This window comes from Cebidichthys violaceus, unplaced genomic scaffold, assembly GCF_023349555.1.
Source record: "Cebidichthys violaceus isolate CVI_PGR_0920_01 unplaced genomic scaffold, fCebVio1.0.p SCAF_16, whole genome shotgun sequence".
NCBI lineage: Eukaryota > Metazoa > Chordata > Actinopteri > Perciformes > Stichaeidae > Cebidichthys > Cebidichthys violaceus.
This window is the reverse complement of record NW_027176329.1, coordinates 4,610,318-4,627,619: the sequence shown is the minus strand read 5'-3', so window position 1 is coordinate 4,627,619 and position 17,302 is coordinate 4,610,318. Positions and strand designations below refer to the sequence as shown.

At 41.6% G+C, this 17,302-nt stretch overlaps 1 protein-coding gene across 1 annotated transcript in view; it reads right to left on the bottom strand.

Annotated features, from left to right (window-relative positions):
• Positions 1-17,302, bottom strand: part of col11a2 (collagen, type XI, alpha 2) — a 48,668-nt gene that overhangs the window by 3,838 nt on the left and 27,528 nt on the right. Inside the window, 48 exon segments of the mRNA XM_068711495.1 lie at positions 52-105; positions 195-230; positions 360-413; positions 503-664; positions 908-961; positions 1,067-1,174; positions 1,507-1,560; positions 2,716-2,769; positions 2,852-2,905; positions 3,109-3,162; positions 3,336-3,443; positions 3,537-3,590; positions 3,710-3,763; positions 4,023-4,076; positions 4,183-4,236; positions 4,383-4,490; positions 4,853-4,906; positions 5,115-5,168; positions 5,304-5,411; positions 5,518-5,625; positions 5,761-5,814; positions 5,934-6,131; positions 6,270-6,323; positions 6,810-6,863; positions 7,054-7,107; positions 7,246-7,290; positions 7,620-7,673; positions 8,998-9,042; positions 9,253-9,306; positions 9,381-9,434; positions 9,981-10,088; positions 10,225-10,278; positions 10,463-10,507; positions 10,634-10,687; positions 10,914-10,958; positions 11,067-11,120; positions 11,892-11,936; positions 12,082-12,135; positions 12,277-12,321; positions 12,920-12,973; positions 14,220-14,264; positions 14,399-14,452; positions 15,601-15,654; positions 15,996-16,049; positions 16,191-16,244; positions 16,444-16,497; positions 16,791-16,847; positions 17,212-17,298. Coding sequence (XP_068567596.1) covers positions 52-105; positions 195-230; positions 360-413; positions 503-664; positions 908-961; positions 1,067-1,174; positions 1,507-1,560; positions 2,716-2,769; positions 2,852-2,905; positions 3,109-3,162; positions 3,336-3,443; positions 3,537-3,590; positions 3,710-3,763; positions 4,023-4,076; positions 4,183-4,236; positions 4,383-4,490; positions 4,853-4,906; positions 5,115-5,168; positions 5,304-5,411; positions 5,518-5,625; positions 5,761-5,814; positions 5,934-6,131; positions 6,270-6,323; positions 6,810-6,863; positions 7,054-7,107; positions 7,246-7,290; positions 7,620-7,673; positions 8,998-9,042; positions 9,253-9,306; positions 9,381-9,434; positions 9,981-10,088; positions 10,225-10,278; positions 10,463-10,507; positions 10,634-10,687; positions 10,914-10,958; positions 11,067-11,120; positions 11,892-11,936; positions 12,082-12,135; positions 12,277-12,321; positions 12,920-12,973; positions 14,220-14,264; positions 14,399-14,452; positions 15,601-15,654; positions 15,996-16,049; positions 16,191-16,244; positions 16,444-16,497; positions 16,791-16,847; positions 17,212-17,298 — 3,123 coding nt within the window.

Here is a 17,302-nt window from a genome sequence, read left to right as displayed (position 1 = left end):
ACAGTGAGGTGTACGAAGTGAGCGCAACTTAGAAACCAGTGAAGTACTTACAGGAGGTCCAGGAGGTCCTTGTACACCTTTTTCTCCCTTTGGACCAGATCCACCCTAAGATCGAAGAAGCATAACCGCATCAGATCGAAGCTGATGCATTTCATTCATTCATTTAGGTACAAACACTCTTAAAGTATACTCACAGAAGAGCCCTTAGCTCCCTTGATACCTTGAGGACCCTGTAAGAGATATGAGGCTTTAGTTTATTGATGGTGACCATTACTATGGTACTTTATAACATCTTGGGAACTGAGCCAGGAGGAATATGAAAAAGCGAGACGGCGATGATGGGATAAAACGGCACTCACAGGCAGACCAGGAGGACCAGCAGGGCCGATGGGTCCGGTGCCTCCATACATTCCCTGTAATGCAACATGATGCATGTCATACATGAGAATAGTTTACATAGGCTCAAATGAATGTGAGTGGTGGTGGAAGAGGTCAGACTTACAGACTCTCCTTTTGATCCAGAGGATCCCTGAGGGCCAGGCAAACCTCTGTCTCCCTTCTCTCCCTGCTCTCCTGGGCCCCCAACGAGACCGATAAGACCCGGGTGTCCCTTCTCTCCCTTAGCACCGGGGTCTCCACGCAGACCAGGCAAACCAGGAGGTCCCTGCAGGAGGAGAAGACGAGAAAGGAGAGGGAGACGGGGAGGAGGCAGAGAGAGAGAGAGAGAGAGAGAGAGAGAGAGAGAGAGAGAGAGAGAGAGAGAGGATGGGAGACAGGAAGAGGAAAGTAGGAGGATTGAATCAGATGACAGTAGGATGTACAGACTACAGTTTGAACAAAACTAACTTCACAAGTTATTTTACAGAGTAGATGTACACATGCAAGTAAAACGTCATTGTCATCTTACAAGAGGTCCAGGTGGTCCTTTCTGTCCAGCAAGTCCTGGAGATCCTTGCTCGCCCTGAAACACGGTTAGCAAAACAATTAGCAGGTGGCCATCCAACGAACAGTGTAGACATGAATATCACGTAGTCAAATCAACAAATACATCAAAATCTTCACTGACCACTGATCCCGGGAGTCCTCTGAGGCCTTCTGTTCCTGGTTTTCCTGGTTGACCCTGGGGGCCGACGGGGCCGGTCTTTCCTGGGGGGCCGACAGAACCCGCGTCTCCCTGTAAATGATGATGACGAGAAACATGATTAAACATGTTTTTAAAAGTTATTCCATCCATTACGGATCAGTAAAAGTTATGTATCATAATTGCCGAATAAAAGAGAAGAGAAGTTTGGTTGAATAAATCAAATATCAAAAACATGTTGCAAATGTTTTTCAGAATAAAAGCAGAGTTAGTCATTTATCCTGCGATCACTAATGCAAAGTATCATCCCCAGGAAGTGAGACAGTGATCTCATGTCAAAAAGGTATATTCATAGCACTTTAGTTTGTCACGCCTTTAAACTTTGACAGGGAGTTGAACAACGTTCTAAAAAGCTCTGGACTCACCTTAGTTCCCTTCTCTCCCTGACGTCCCTCTGGTCCTCTTGTTCCAGCGGGGCCCTGGAAAATAAAACGTTTCATATAACGAGGTCTTCTTCCGGCAAAAAGGTAAAAAGCATTAAATCAGATGTCTATATCATGTAAACATGACAATGCTTTATATTGTTAAGATAGAGCTGGGTAACCCGAACCCGAACAAGAAGCCAATAAACTCACAGGTGACAAGTGAAATATATGACGACTAGACGGCTCTACAAAATGTGTAGAAGGAAGAAAAGGACTATAAGGAAAATATAACGAGAACAAAAAGGACTGAAATCAGAAATCAGCTGTGGCCTTCATTTGGTGTGTATAAAAAGTTTGTCTCTTCAAGAGTAATTTCAGTCGATCTCCACCTTGAATGTTCTTTTTATTGGTTTCTAGGCCTTTAACCAAAAGGCTTTTTAGATTGCTGTACTTTATAAAAGTACTTATCTTCTCTGGTTGCATACTTATGCTCAGAGATGTCTTTCAGTTGTCTCTAGTGTAAAAACAACCACAGGTACAAGACAAACGTTACACAACAAACGTAGTGCTACACTTAATGAATGTTTTGATGTCATACGCCTTATGAGTGGGACATTCCTTCATATTAGCACAATTGTACGTACCCTTCAATGGTCACTGACGCAAACTTTAGTTTTTATTATTACTGGCAGGGATATGGCTACGCACTCATCTGTCCTGTAGGGGCCCTCGTGAAACTGATCACAGGCGGGGCTTTTTGGCCACTGCCATCTTGGTTTTTTTTGCAATCAGAAGTAAAAACGACAGAGTGGACCTAAGTACAACCGAATGCAGAATGAAGACATTTTTTAGGCGACCAAAATGTTATAGTTAACTTTCGCAAAGTGAAAACACTAAATGCACATCATGCTGTATTGAAGAAGACTTGAACTACAGATTGAGACCATAAACTCATGTTTACAATGTTTACTGAGGGAATACATCAAGAGAGAAGTAGAGTCATTTTCTCATAGACTTCTATACAACCAGACTGAGGCACTTCTGCATTGGCTTCACTTTTCAGAACTGTAGTCTACTCCGAAGCTTCATAAATAAAAATGTTTTCAGGTGAGAATGAAACAAAATGGAATAAAATAAAACCGGAGGATGCCGCCTGCTCCTAAAGATTTTATTTTCCTTTTCTTAATCCACTGAGGATGGAGACCTTACCCTCTTTCCTAGTGGGCCGGGAGGTCCGTTCTCACCAGAAGGTCCGGGGGAGCCCTGCAGTAGGAGCCAGAAAGAGCAGGTTGAGAACACTGAAACACATTTTGACGTCACTCACATATCTGCATTGTTGACTTACAGATTCTCCTGATTCACCATCTTCTCCTCTCTCTCCCTTGGCGCCATCTTGACCCTGAAAGCAAATGTAATGCAGCCTTTAAAACCAGGAAAAGACAACACTTATGCCTTATTGTGATATCCAAAATCTAAGATCATATGTCTCATATCACAATATCAGTATAACATCGATACATTGTCCAGTCCTACACAGTGGGCAATGTATCAGTTCCAGCAATGTAAGATGCTGACATGGATTTTTCAAAAAAGGGTACTCACTCTGGGTCCAACCTCACCAGGGGGACCAGGATCACCAGGGAAACCAACAGGACCCTGAAGTTAGAGACAAAAACAAAACTCAAAATTTATGGCAATACAATCAGGAGGAAGAAGAATTTAGAGATAAAATCACTTGTTCCTTCTGCAGAGGAGTCTAAGTTCATTGATCTGTGTGTATATGTAGTTGTGTGTGTTTGTTTGTGTGCATTTCATTGTGGGTGTCGTACAGGGTTTCCTTTGGGTCCGTCATCTCCAGGTCCTCCTCGTCCTCCAGCAAGTCCAGCAGTTCCAGGTTGTCCGGCTTCGCCCTTCTCTCCGCGCTCTCCACGAGGACCCTGCCAACAGGAGCACAGGACTCTTCGTTAACTCATGGAGGCCATTAACCAATCAGTAAAGGGTTCGTCAGGGCCAGTCACTCAGCCACTCACCTTCTTTCCTGGCTCCCCTACGATTCCAGGTGGTCCGCCCTCACCAGGCTCTCCCTGTGGAGCAAACAGCATTTCTTCTAGTTTCAGGAAGTCTTTATTTCTGCGGACGCCATCAAACTCATATGGAAAAAGTGCTTTGATGTTAGCAAAAGAAAATGTATGTATCTCTGCACCTTCTCTCCAATAGATCCAGGATTACCCAAACCACCAGGAGGACCTTGAGGACCCTGAAAAACACACACAAAAATGTGAAACAAAACGATTAAATAATTCACATCAAATTGGTTATTATCAGCAAAAAGAAGAGCTACTTCGCCTTTTTAATTACCTACCCAACAATAACTTGTTAGATCATGATTTTAAGAAACTTTAGAGAATCATTTTGCAGAGTCTGTTTAACTAACCAACCATGGCAGAGTGGTGGTTAACATGCTACCACTGACAGTCAGTGTTGCAAAAGTACAAAAAAGAGCTGTGATCACTCACGTCAGCACCGCTGGGTCCAGCGGGGCCACGGGGTCCTGGGGGACCTGGAGGACCCTGGAAACACAAAGAGGCTCACGCTTTAATCATCTTTTATGATTTTATTGGGATGAAATAAGTCACTGAGTCACTACGACTGATATCATGTATTTTTGAGACTCACCAGAGGTCCGACATCTCCTGTCTCTCCCTTCTCACCTGGTGGTCCTGGCAATCCCTGCAGAGCAGAGATGAAAGTTTAGTTAAGCTGAGCAACTTAGCACAAGAAAATAGCTCGAACTTCCTCTAAATATTTACATAAAAGTCTAAAATGACGATTCGAGTGACACTTCCTCTGAAGTGAGCATTGTGGCTTTTATTTACCTGCAATCCGATGGGTCCTGGGGCTCCTGGGAATCCTCTGGTTCCTTCGTCACCTTTAGCTCCAAATGGCCCCTGCTGGCCCCTTGGTCCAAGCTCTCCATCAGCACCCTGCACCACAGAAGAAGAAGAGCATGATAGCGGTTGAATGTTCAGTAGTGATCGGTGTCGTGTTTATACAGTTTCTTCCCATTCAGCTAAACCCTTTATCCTCAATCCTATGTATCCTGTATGATACAACATACAGCTTTCTTTCTTATGTATTTTATATCCTAATGGGTTTGGAATAAAGAACTGAGTTTGTAGCATGAGCAGTGTCACCCACTATGTCTTAACAAATAAGGAGAGTCAGCTACAAACTCATCTGGCACCAAATGCAGCCAACTGCAAGTTCATACAATCAGGAACAAGTGCAGCAAGTGGAACTGCACACTGTCTGATTTTGTCTTCAAAGATTTAAAGTTTGTACTTACAGCAGGACCAGGCTGACCGACAGGACCCATTGGCCCGGGTGGACCAGGAGGACCCTACCAACCAACAAAAAACAAGCACACACACACACACACACACACACACACACACACACACACACACACACACACACACACACACACAATGAGCAAAACAGCAGTGATACGATAAACAGAGAAACGATTTCAGTTTCACAAATTAGATCCTGATCATTTTCGTTCACAGAGAAATCTTTCGGGCTCGATGCACGTCAGCGTCACTCACATGCTCTCCTTTTCCTCCCTTGGCGCCCTTCTGCCCATGCTCTCCAACCTCACCCTGCACCGAGCAAGAAACATCACGTTACAGCAAAGAAACAACGTAGACAAAGCCCTGAAATGAATGATCAGGGGGGAACAATAAGGTAACTAAGGTGTTTTTTAAAAGGACATGTTCGTATGAAGAGTTACTGGCCTTGTCTCCATCCTCTCCGGGTATTCCAGGTGATCCTGCAGGGCCAGGTAGACCCACGGGACCCTGCACTCCATCACGACCGGCCGGGCCGATAGGACCTTTCTCACCCTTAGCAGGAGAAAAAGAACAAAGAGGAGAATCAATAGTTAAATCTCAGTTAAATTCAAAATGACGAGTCAAATACACATTAGATAAACATTTCCAGAATACTCACAGGAACTCCCTTCTCTCCAGATGATCCAGGAGGCCCCTGAGGGCCTGGTCTGCCAGGAGGTCCAACAGGTCCAGCAGTACCAGCTAGCCCCCTCTCACCAGGAGACCCCTAGAGAGGTTCAACATCACAAAGACAGTACTGATTACAGCAGGTAGTCATTGAGTGAATACTTTATTCTTAAAGTACTGTATTTTTTTATTAAATAAGTTGGAGTTAAGGTTTTGGTTTTGGTTTGAAACGTACAGCGGGTCCAGGAGGTCCGGCAGGTCCTTCACTTCCCTTCAGTCCTCCACCTCCCTGCAAGAAAAGACAAGAAAGGATTAATCAGTGATCTTTCACCAGGTCAATCTACTGCTATAAAGTGATCGATATAAGAATGACGATCTATACGCAGTATTTGTCTTGGTCATACTTACAGGGGTTCCAGGTAGTCCTCTCTCCCCAGGGAAGCCTCTCAGTCCCGGTGGCCCATCTTTACCGGGGCCTCCGGAGGGTCCAGGGTCTCCCTTGGTGCCCTCCTTCCCTGAGGGACCAGAAAGTCCCTGCTCTCCAGGTGGACCTGGGGGTCCAGGGTGGCCACGCTCGCCCATTGGGCCGGTCTCTCCTGATGGACCCTGAGAGGATGGAGATGGAGAGGCCACAGAGGAAGAAGATGTTGGGAGAAAAGAGGACACGTTGTGTTGTTATGGAAACTGATGCGGTCTGCTGTATCAGTAAAGAGAAAAGTCTGCACCATGATCGGAAAAACTCACCTGAGGTCCAACGACTCCAGGAGGTCCAGGTGGACCCATCTTACCTTGGAAACCCTGGAGGAGAGAAGTTCAGTTAGCAAAACAATCTACAAGAACATTGATATCTAAAGAAAGCTGGATCGGTACAGTGATCTTTGGAGTTAATTTAGATAAAAAAACAGATGTCTCTTTTTTTCCTAAAGTATAAGAAATTATCTGAAAATATCTGAAGCAGTGTGACTGCATCTATGAATAAAAATGAGAAAAACCTGTTGTCTCGCTTAATGCTAGTTCATTTATTCATTCACGACATTTACGACAAATCCTCATCGGGTATATTTTTGAGTGACTGTAAAAGTCTTAAAGTCATCAGTTTAAACAGGTGGAGACACTGCACCAGTTGCTTACTTGCATTAAGACAATTATCTTTTGTATTATAAGTTTTCCGAAATGTTATGTTTAAATATGCAAATAAGGCATTATCTAATGTTAACTTTTGGTGATTTTAGGAGAAATCTACAGACTCAAATAGACAAAGTGTAGTAAAAAAATACAACTTACAACTTCTCCTCTCTGCCCAGGGTGTCCAGGCAGCCCGTCCTTTCCTGGTGGTCCCTGTAGGATCAATCAACCATCATATCAATTAAATCTCCACCTTATGAGAGCTACAATAGGGAACATCAAACCAAAGACCATGCTGTAGGAATGTACTTCAATTCTCTTATACACAGCCAAGAGATACCACCCTGACTATACAGTATCTACACTCTGGTATAATAAAACTGGTATCAAAACATTTTCTTACAGGAGGTCCCTTTGGTCCAGGGAAACCATTGGCTCCCTGAGGTCCGGGCAATCCCTGGTGAGACAACAACATATGTTATAAGTACAACATGTAACAATTCCCAATCGAGCCATTCAGTGTCTTACAAAAATCGCAGCACAGATTTGAATGTAAGCAAAGTGCGACACAGCCCGACATAAATGAAGCGCTCACCCTCTCTCCAAGAGGACCAGGAGGGCCATCACTTCCTGAAGTTCCCTAAAAGGCAACAAAACAACAGTACAGTAAACAACAAATGAGGTTTTGGATCACAAACTATTGTTCTTTAATGTCTTTTGCTTCTAGAAATGGACTTCACTCCGATTAAGAGCCAGGTCATTTTGAGGCAACAATGTGAAGAAATTTGCTAAAGACAAACCTTTTGCATGTCTTTATTTAAACTGCTTGGTTTCAAATTAAAATTATGAGATTGTTATGAGTAATTAAATAAATACATCTAAATATAGATACCAATAATCATCACCATAATGTATCTCACATAGCACATATGTGAGTAAAATCTGGATAAATCCACTGCGTAGACAAACCTTTGCTCCGGATTTCCCAGTCGTGCCCCTCGGTCCTCTCTGCCCTCTGGGGCCCTGATGAGTACAAACAGTAAGCAGAATTAGTCAAAATGATTCAGAAGTGATTCTCTCTACGATCACCTTGATGTTTGTCAGTTTTAAATGACTGATTTTCTCATTTGCTTTGGCTCAATTCTTGAACAGGAATTCAAATCTCTCAATCATTAGTTTGTTGTTCACAACACATTTGAATATCTTATTCATTCAAGCCAATGGTGCATGTTTGAAAAGTGTGCAAAAGAGTAAGAGCAATTGTCTCATTTGCACGACAGAGTGCTGCAGGGACGACATCTTTTTTCTGAGTTAGCGTCTCAGAAGCTAATGGGATTTTTGCAGAAAATAAGCTCATTGGCAAACAGATGTTTATGATACTTACGCGTTTTACAAAACGTTAAAATCTCTTCAGCTTGTGTTAACCGCAGACCTTATTTCAGGCATCTAACCAAAAACCCATTAAAAAGTTTGAGACGAGGAAACCGAAAATACAGACGCACTGACTCATTTCTGGGCTTTAGGACTCTTAGGACTTTATAACCAATTGCATATGTAGAGCTGATCAAAACTGTTTGTTGGCATGCATGTCATTTTGTGACAAATGTTCGGTTGATTGTATATGACTACACAAGTAAATGTACTGTATACATGCAAATATTCATATCCTTTTTTTCTGTGTACAACAGTATTGTACAGTAATAACTTTTATTGAAGCTCAGTATTGCTATAACTTGTATAGTACAGTTGGAGTCAGTCAGTGTCAACTAATAGCAAAATAAAACAGAGATTTGTACTTTAGAATAATGTTCATGGTTGACTGCCAGGTGAAAGAATATGCAAACATTTTGACCAGTATGGCCTACATAATGACACCAGAGCTTTTCATTTTGGTGCCAATTTTACTGACTTAATAACTAGGTTTTGAAGCGTGAATGAAATGTTTCGGTGAGTTACTACCTTTTGCAGACATGCAATAGAGTTGTGCTGTCCCATGACACCGTTGTGAACATTGCACTTACAGTTCAGAGAATGTTAAGACTGTTTCAATAATTGAGCCAAAGCGATTGAGGAGAAACTGCAATCACACCGGTGCTTAAAGAATAACTCCCTGAAGGTCTTTTTTTAACTTCACACTGGCTTGAAACTTCCAGCCAGAGAGGGCAGTGAAACTCTGCAAAGGTTTTAAGTTACTCTTTTATACCACTAGCAGACAAAAGTAACAGTTTTTGTCCGTCTGTGCTCAACAGCTTGAGTGGAATAAGATCAAAGACAATCATCCTTGGAGCAGAATAGCTTGTACACACTGACTGAAAGAACGAATGAATAAATAAATGTGAAGCGGTACCGTTGGTCCTCTTTGTCCTCTTGGCCCTGATTTGCCACCAAGACCCTGAAAAAAACAAACAAACAAAAACATGTGCATTACTGATATATAACTCAATCTACAGGATTGATCAGTCCAGGGTATCTGTGAAGAGATAATGAATCAGCTACATCATTTGACACGGTCAGTATCACTTAAACACCTGACAACTAAAAGCTTTAAAAAGCAGAAAGGCTGACTAGAGAAGAAAGACCTTCCACAGAACCGTTGACTTACCCTCGTTCCCTTCTCGCCGTTTGAGCCGGGGAATCCTGGGAATCCAAGAGATCCCTAAAAAAGAAATCTCAGCATCAGCACCGGGACAAAGAATTGAGTCAGAGAGGACATATGTGTGTTTCTCCTACCTTGGGTCCTTGTCTTCCGGGATATCCAGGAAGTCCAGGTACACCAAGTTTACCCTGAAATCACATGATGACCCCATTAATCCGGATCGTTAACTTGGGTGCGTCACAACATCTGTAATTGTGTTTAAATATTACCAACCTGCTACACAACAATGACAATTTGCTCGAATTCAGAAATATGTGTCAGAATATGAAGAGTGAATGAGAATTAGCTGATTTTGTGCCCAGGTGTGCTGCAGTCATATTAACAAAAAAGATAAATGTAAAAAGTTTAGTCGCAGCAACTAACGTAAAAAAGAAAACACTTAGGTGGAAATGAAATGCATGCATGTTTCATTCAAATATACACATACAACCACAAGAGAGCAGCACAGCACAGTGATAGTTCTGCCTAATGTCTCGTCAAAGAGGAGGCCTCACCCTATTATTTAAGAAAATGGGGACATCTGAGGGGAAATATCAGCATTTGCAAAACAAAAACCTAGAATCCAGTTCACTTTCAGTGAATAATACATTAAGCAGGAAATGATGCTCCTTAAATTATCAGTAACCGATCTCACAGGACTAAATGCAATCGTGTCTTGATTGAACCGGTTGTACCTTCTCTCCAACCAGTCCAAGTGGTCCGAGCTCACCGGGGGGTCCGACGCGACCCTTTGGCCCCTCTGGACCGTCCTCTCCTCTGGGCCCTGATACTCCAAGCTCACCCTGTCAGCAAGAGACAAAGCAAAACTATATGGCAAAGATACAAAGTGACAAGGAATAAGTCAATCAATCAATCCTTCATCAATCATTCTATTAATCAACTGATAAACCAACCAGTTACTCCAGCAATCTATCTTACCCTCTCTCCCTTGACACCAAAATCTCCCTTAATTCCAGGGAAACCATCTTCTCCCTAGAAACGCAAGAAAACAGAAAACAGACAGAACATATTCAGTAAAATATTATATAAACCTGTTACTGATTTGAACTCAGATCATTTTAGACAAAAGTGCTAAAAATGTACACTAACAAATTGTGATTTAAGTGAAGGGTATTCCTTGAGTGAGTGGAAGTATTAAACTGTGATGATCACTTACCTTCTCTCCCTTGTGGCCCTTCAGTCCACGGATCCCTTGACCTCCCTGCAATTAAAACGTTGCATAATCAATACACTGACATGCTAAGGAATATTCAAGCCATGTGTTGGTTCACTTTATTTGCACATGAAGCAAAAAGGGATTTGACCGTTTTGCTGTAACTGTACTGACCTTGATGCCACGAGGGCCAGGATAGCCGATAGCACCCTGGGGACCGTTGGGACCCTTGAGAAGATCAAAGAAAGAAGGACGAGTTAACACAATAAACACCTTAAAGTAAGTACGTTGAATGTCATTTTTATGACTACAAGACTTTCCTGTAAATGTGCATTTTAATCAGACTCTTTCATGTAATGTGTTTCTTCTGTTGGGAGTCTCATGTTGGTGAATGTAGTCTGTTAGATGAAGAGAAGGGACCCGGTGTGACGGGGTGCGTATGATTGACACCCACCTGGTTTCCTTTGGTGCCAGAAGGCCCCTCCTTTCCTGGGTGACCCTGAGAAGGCAAGACAGAGAGCTCAGGAAGGGTATCCAGCGTCGGTGGATTTAACTTAATTCAGTTTCAATGATATAAACGAAGAAAGAAAGGAAGAGGTGAACGTACAGGAGGGCCGTCGGCTCCAGGCATTCCTGGCAGACCCGGTTTTCCTGTGGGACCCTGGAGGAGAAGACATGTGGTCATGAATGAGAGTCCAGAGAGTGCTGCACCTGAAACAGGTCGGTTAGTGCCATAAAACACCACAAGAAGAGCAAGCTGTGCTAAAAAAAACTGTGCAGCTGCCAGGCTGACAATTCGGAGACACTTTCTGTCACACAGAGAAAGATGCGTTATTCCAATGTAACTGCAGAGTTACTTATTACTTATCGGCCGGTGGACTTTTGTTTTACCTTTAGACAAAGCCAGGCTAGCTGTTTCCCCTTGTTCCAAGTCTGTATGCTAAGCTAAGCTAATCGGCTGCTAGCTGTAGCTTCATATTTAATGAATTGAAAAATGAATTTAATGAATGTGGTATCAACCTTCTCGTCTAACTATCGGCAAGAAGGCAAATAACCATAACGCACACAATTAACATAACTTTAAAAGTCTAAAAGAGACACATGGATAAAGAATAATCATCAAGAGATGTACTAAAAATGTACTAAAAATCCTGACTGATGAGATATGATATACATATAAATATCACAAATGATAAAACTATCACATCATCAATATCCTTCAACCCCTGCATTATGTGTCACTCCACTATCTGTTTTTCTATAGAAGAAATAAAACAAATTGAGGACGCAGAATGCTCTCCACACAATGGAATATTGGATGTCCTGCTTTCTCATTCACATCTCTATCCGGTAAAACCAATAAGTCATTCTATGGTATAACTGTGCTTTGTTGTATATGTCCCTGAACAAGTTAACCGCTTTGTTTTCATACTTTCTCTCCCGGGGGTCCGAGGGCTCCTTGAGGTCCTGCCATTCCCTGCAAAATGAACACATTGTCAACATGACTGTTTCCTTTTAGTTTGTGTGTATGCACGCCTTTGCTCTTCAGCACACGACGACTGAGTGAAAGAAGTTAATATCACGAGTCTGTGATAGTGGGCATGCTGTGGGCATGCTCTCACCTGAGTTCCTGGGGTTCCCTGCTGACCTGGAGGTCCTGGCTCTCCTTGGGGACCCTGAGAGACAGAAAGAAGATAACATGATGACAAAGCACGGAGAGACGGGGAAGATGCAAGTTTTGTGATACTGTAATTATCTGCTGATTCTGTCATCATGTAACGAGGTTACATGATGACATGGTAGATAGTGACACTCACCAAGTTTCCTTTGGGACCGTGAGGCCCGTCATTCCCTCGTACACCCTGAGAAGAAAAGAGGACGAACAGAGAAAAGTCTGAATGGAACTCTGAATGAAATGTATGTCAACCATTCACAGAATAGTCTAATTCTAAACATTTCAAACACATTTCCTTCTAATAATAACAGTGAATAGCAGCTCAAAGCTACATTAGCTGCTCGTTGATGTTATCTGTTTGTTTGTTTACCATATTTTATTGTACATTTTATGAAATATGTGGAATAAAAATGACAAATGTCTGCTGCATCGTAGCTTTTGATCCTTTTCAAAAAACGATGATTCAGACATGTTACCGTAGTGCAATGCTAAATCTGTGGAGTACTCTTTTAAGAGCAGACCTCAACCAGTGTACAAAAACAACTCTAGGACAAATAAATATGAGTGTCAAATGGATACTTGGCTGCCTAAATCCTGGGTGTCTTGTTATTGTTTTGAGGTGAGTGTGGGACCGTTACATGTTCATTTTTATATGACTGGATATCCCCGTCTTTATATCAGGTCACAGAGTGTGGTTTCAGGAGGTGCTGTGGGACCACAGCGGGACAAAACAATGCAGCTAAAATAACAGCAGCACAATGCGGTTTGAAATTGTTACTACTCACAGGAGGTCCAGAGATTCCAGGAGGACCTTTGGGTCCGAGCAAACCACGAGGTCCCTAGAAACACACACACACACACACACACACACACACACACACACACACACACACACACACAAGCCAAGATCAGTCAGTACTCACGGTTGTAAATGACAGATTTAAACAACCTCATGAATGGATTGTAGAATAAATCATAATGTAGATGAATATTAATGGGAGGTCAAAGGTCAACAACAGCTACATCAGCAACATTAGCATCAGGACAAAGTGACAGATGAATATGGAGGAGCACACTGATTATTATTCGGCAATAATTGTTACTGTTTATTGATAAATATTTTTAACAAACTATATGTACTGGTTCCAATAGTGGCTATTTAAAAAAAAATGTTTTAAACATTTTAATGATGCCACTTTATTCCGAATTTAAATTTAATCAATTTCTAACAGCTGTGCCATACAAATAAGTGCAAATGGTTCAAATGTCTGGAGGAAAGTCATTTTAAAATATATAATTGGCCTCAACATAATAAGATACATCTAAACCGTATACATATATTTTTTAAAGTAAATGATTTATATATCATATTTATATATGATAAACAGCGATACTTGTTGACTTTAGAGCCTCGGGCTCAGGAATGTCTTTTTTTTTTTATTGGAAGAGGAAAAGAAGTCCAGCGCAACAGCAGCTTTAACTATGACCTCTGTAATACATATGTCATTTAATTTACATTTCGGACAATGTAAACAAAAACAGAACATTCTACAACTTTAAAAAGGTAAAATAGCTGTTGTATTAGTTTGCATTAGATTGTACAGGTTCACCCAATAAAATGACCACTGGGTGTCTGTAAATAAAGGATTATTCATGCAAAAAAAAAGTAACTTATTTTATAACTTTGTTACATTTTAAATGTCGACTCTGTTATGATTTGTTGTTTATTAATTCTTGCTGATTCATTGTATTGATGTTATCAATGAAGCTGAAAGGAGTTTACATCCAGACATCTATCTCTATGCTATCCAACCTATTGACAGCACATGGTCATTTATGTGTAGAAACCATCACACTGTACACACGTGGTCCTGACAGCAGTTGGCTGTATCTTCTCCATCACATGATTACAGTGAAGAACCCCGACTATGTCAGGTGTTATTACAATGGTGAGAAATAACAGGTGTGAAGGTAACAGTAGGGCTTCAAATAGATACACAGGGTTGTATTTTGGGATGCTGTTCATAACAAAGACAGACATGAGGGAAAGATTGAAAATCAGATTGGAATCATGGAAACACTCACTGGTTCACCTGGGAGACCCCGGGGTCCAACTTCTCCATCGTCTCCCTGGAAACACACACAGAAACAACATGCCAAGGATGGAAAGATGCTGATTATGAACCGTTATGGAGTGACACAATGACAAGATGATTTGAGTAGTGCCTGGAGTAATATCAAATTCTTTTCTCATATCTTCGTACCCTCTCTCCGTCCTCCCCTTGAGATCCTAGGGGTCCCAACGGTCCTGAGTCACCCTGAGGAGTGAAAGAGTGAAGGAATCACTAAATGATTTAGCACGGCTTACAGATATTCATGTATTACAGTTCTTATGCATATTAAAGAACAATCTCTTTTTTGTTTACGACTGACACTGTTATTACTACTACTACTACTACTACTACTACTACCACTATTATCACTACTACCAGTATTATCACTACTACCAGTATTATCACTACTACCAGTATTATCAGAAAATACTGTCAGGAAGGGCGGTGCTCAGGGGCCCTGCTACTCCGTCAAGAGCTACGTTACTATGGAGCCCACACTGTCACTAACTTCCCTGAATAAATATGATCTAATCTTTTGAAAAACGCTAAATCGATTTCAGAGAGAAGCAGACAGAAGGGTCTACAATTTACATTTAAGAAGTATGTACAGGATGTCAAACTGATCCTGCAGCAAAATCAGGTTAGAAAGATCAAGCTAGAAGCTAAAGCTACAGATCACAGTGTAAAAGTGAACGACCACATCAGCTGGAGATGGAGACAGAAGACCATGATGTTAAAGAACAACACTGTTCCTGTAAAGCCGGGTAGATCTTTATTCACTGTTATAACCATTAAAGCAGCATGTGTAGACATCCAGTATACCTTCAGTAGCCAGCGTAGCATAGTCATGCTAACACTTGTTAAATTGCTAATGTTAGCTCCACAAATTTTTATGTAGTTTAGAAATGTATATCTCCTTCCAACCTCTCCGGAAAGGAGGCTCTGACTAAAGTACAACACTAGACTGCCTTTATGAGAGAGTTTCAGGAGTGCATCAATTTCATTATCTCCGTGGTGATTGCTCAGTTTGTTACAAAAGTCATGATTGTCTGCAGCACCATGGACTTATCAATACACAGCTCAGTTAGGCTACTGATATTTCAGAGCTGTGGTCTGGGCCATAGATTGTAAACTTGCACAAACTTCAGTCAGATGGAGGATCAATGAGTCAGACAGACTAGACTAACACATTCAACTAAACAACCCCTGTGCCTCTCTCTCTCTCTCTCTCTCTCTCTCTCTCTCAGTCGGGGTATGTAGAGAGTCATCTCCCCTTTAAATCATCTACTGAGTACTTATAATAATAAAAAGTGTATGTGGCATTTTGATTGTAATTTTTATTTTAGACTCACCCTGTGTCCTTTGTCTCCGGGTAAACCAGGAAGGCCATCAAATCCACGGTCACCCTGAGAGAGACAAACAGACATGGAAGGTATTATCACTGCATTGTAGTAGATGAAGGACTGCATCACATGTGGAGTTGACGCATTAATACAGAGTTTAATGCACATAGCTTTGTGCAGTTTTGGGACACCAGAGAAAGCCTAAGATGCTGAAGTGGACTTTTTTGTCCCAGCCAGACCAAGTAAAAGCTGGCATACCAGGTTGTACATTTATCATTTCACAATATTGGTACAGGTTTAATTTTGTGTCCACATCACAGTTATTGTCTGTATAAATTGGCACACGAGCCAACAGAGATCATGCTGATGATGTCCATAAAGGAATGGCACCAGAGAGAGGTTACCTTGGTTCCAGACTCTCCTGGCATTCCCCTGGCACCATCAGCTCCGGCACGGCCCTGTTAGGAGACAAGCAGAGGAGGAACGTCTTTTAGAAGACTCTACATGAGACACAGTTGTCCCACTTTGCCAAATACCCATGTTTTGTTTTTGACAGGGCATGCTTGGCAAAGACAACGCAAGACATTTTTCATACTCACTCTTCTTCCTGATTTGCCTGGAGGACCCATCGTACCCTGGGGTCCCCTGGAGCCCTGAAAAATTAACCAATAATTATGTGTCTGTGATACATTTTTGTCATAGATCTGAGCTGAGTATACTTCCTACTATATATTATACATTCAGTAATACCATAGACAATGCCCTACTGAAGGAAAGGCTAATTACATGATTTGACATGAATTCAATTATTTGAATTTGGTGTGAGGTCAGAGTTTGATTCTGTGTTTTTACCTGAGGACCGGGGTCTCCACCCTCTCCCTTCAGACCATTACTACCTGGATTTCCCTAAAACATACACAAACATCATCATTATCATCATCATCATCATCATCATCATCATCATCATCACCAAAACATCATAATTCATATTTGCCCCTTAATAATGAGAAAAGGAAAAATTAAAGTTTTTGCAGTTAAGAGACTTAACAAAAAAGCTTATAAGTGACATATTATGAGAAATAGGTAAAACATTTTTTTGTGTTGTGTACAATCAGCTAGATTGTGAAATTGGCGGTTAGCAATGACAACAACAAACTCTTGCTATGAACAGGTAAGGGTCCAAATGACAGTAAACATACCAGGGGTCCGGGGCGCCCAGTAAAGCCCATTGGTCCAGGAGGTCCTTTCAGAGCCATCTGCAGACAAAAATATCTCAGAATCAATGATCATGGAGAAACATGGCTGCCTGTAATGATGGTGATGTATGAAGAAATGGAAAATCTCCCGTCACACTCATTATAAATCTCTCTGGATGAAAACATCAGCTAAATCTTGAAGTAAATTAGGTTTTAATGAAGTCTGAAATTTGCTGCCACTAGGTTTTCTCTACTGCGTTTGTGTTATGTGTGTTTTGTTGTTGTTGTGTATTATAATTTGTTCTGTGTTCTAGTACTGACTTCAGTAAGAGTATTTTTATTTTACACAAGTAGCAAAGAAAGACTGATGTTCTGATCCTTGAGGCAAATGAACCACATGGTGGAAGTGAAAGTGATGACTGACCCTGGCCTGAGACAAGATGGCTGCTGCCTGGGCTTCCTGTGCAGAAACGGAAGGACCCTTATCTCCTCCACTCTGACCGAAACGGAACTGC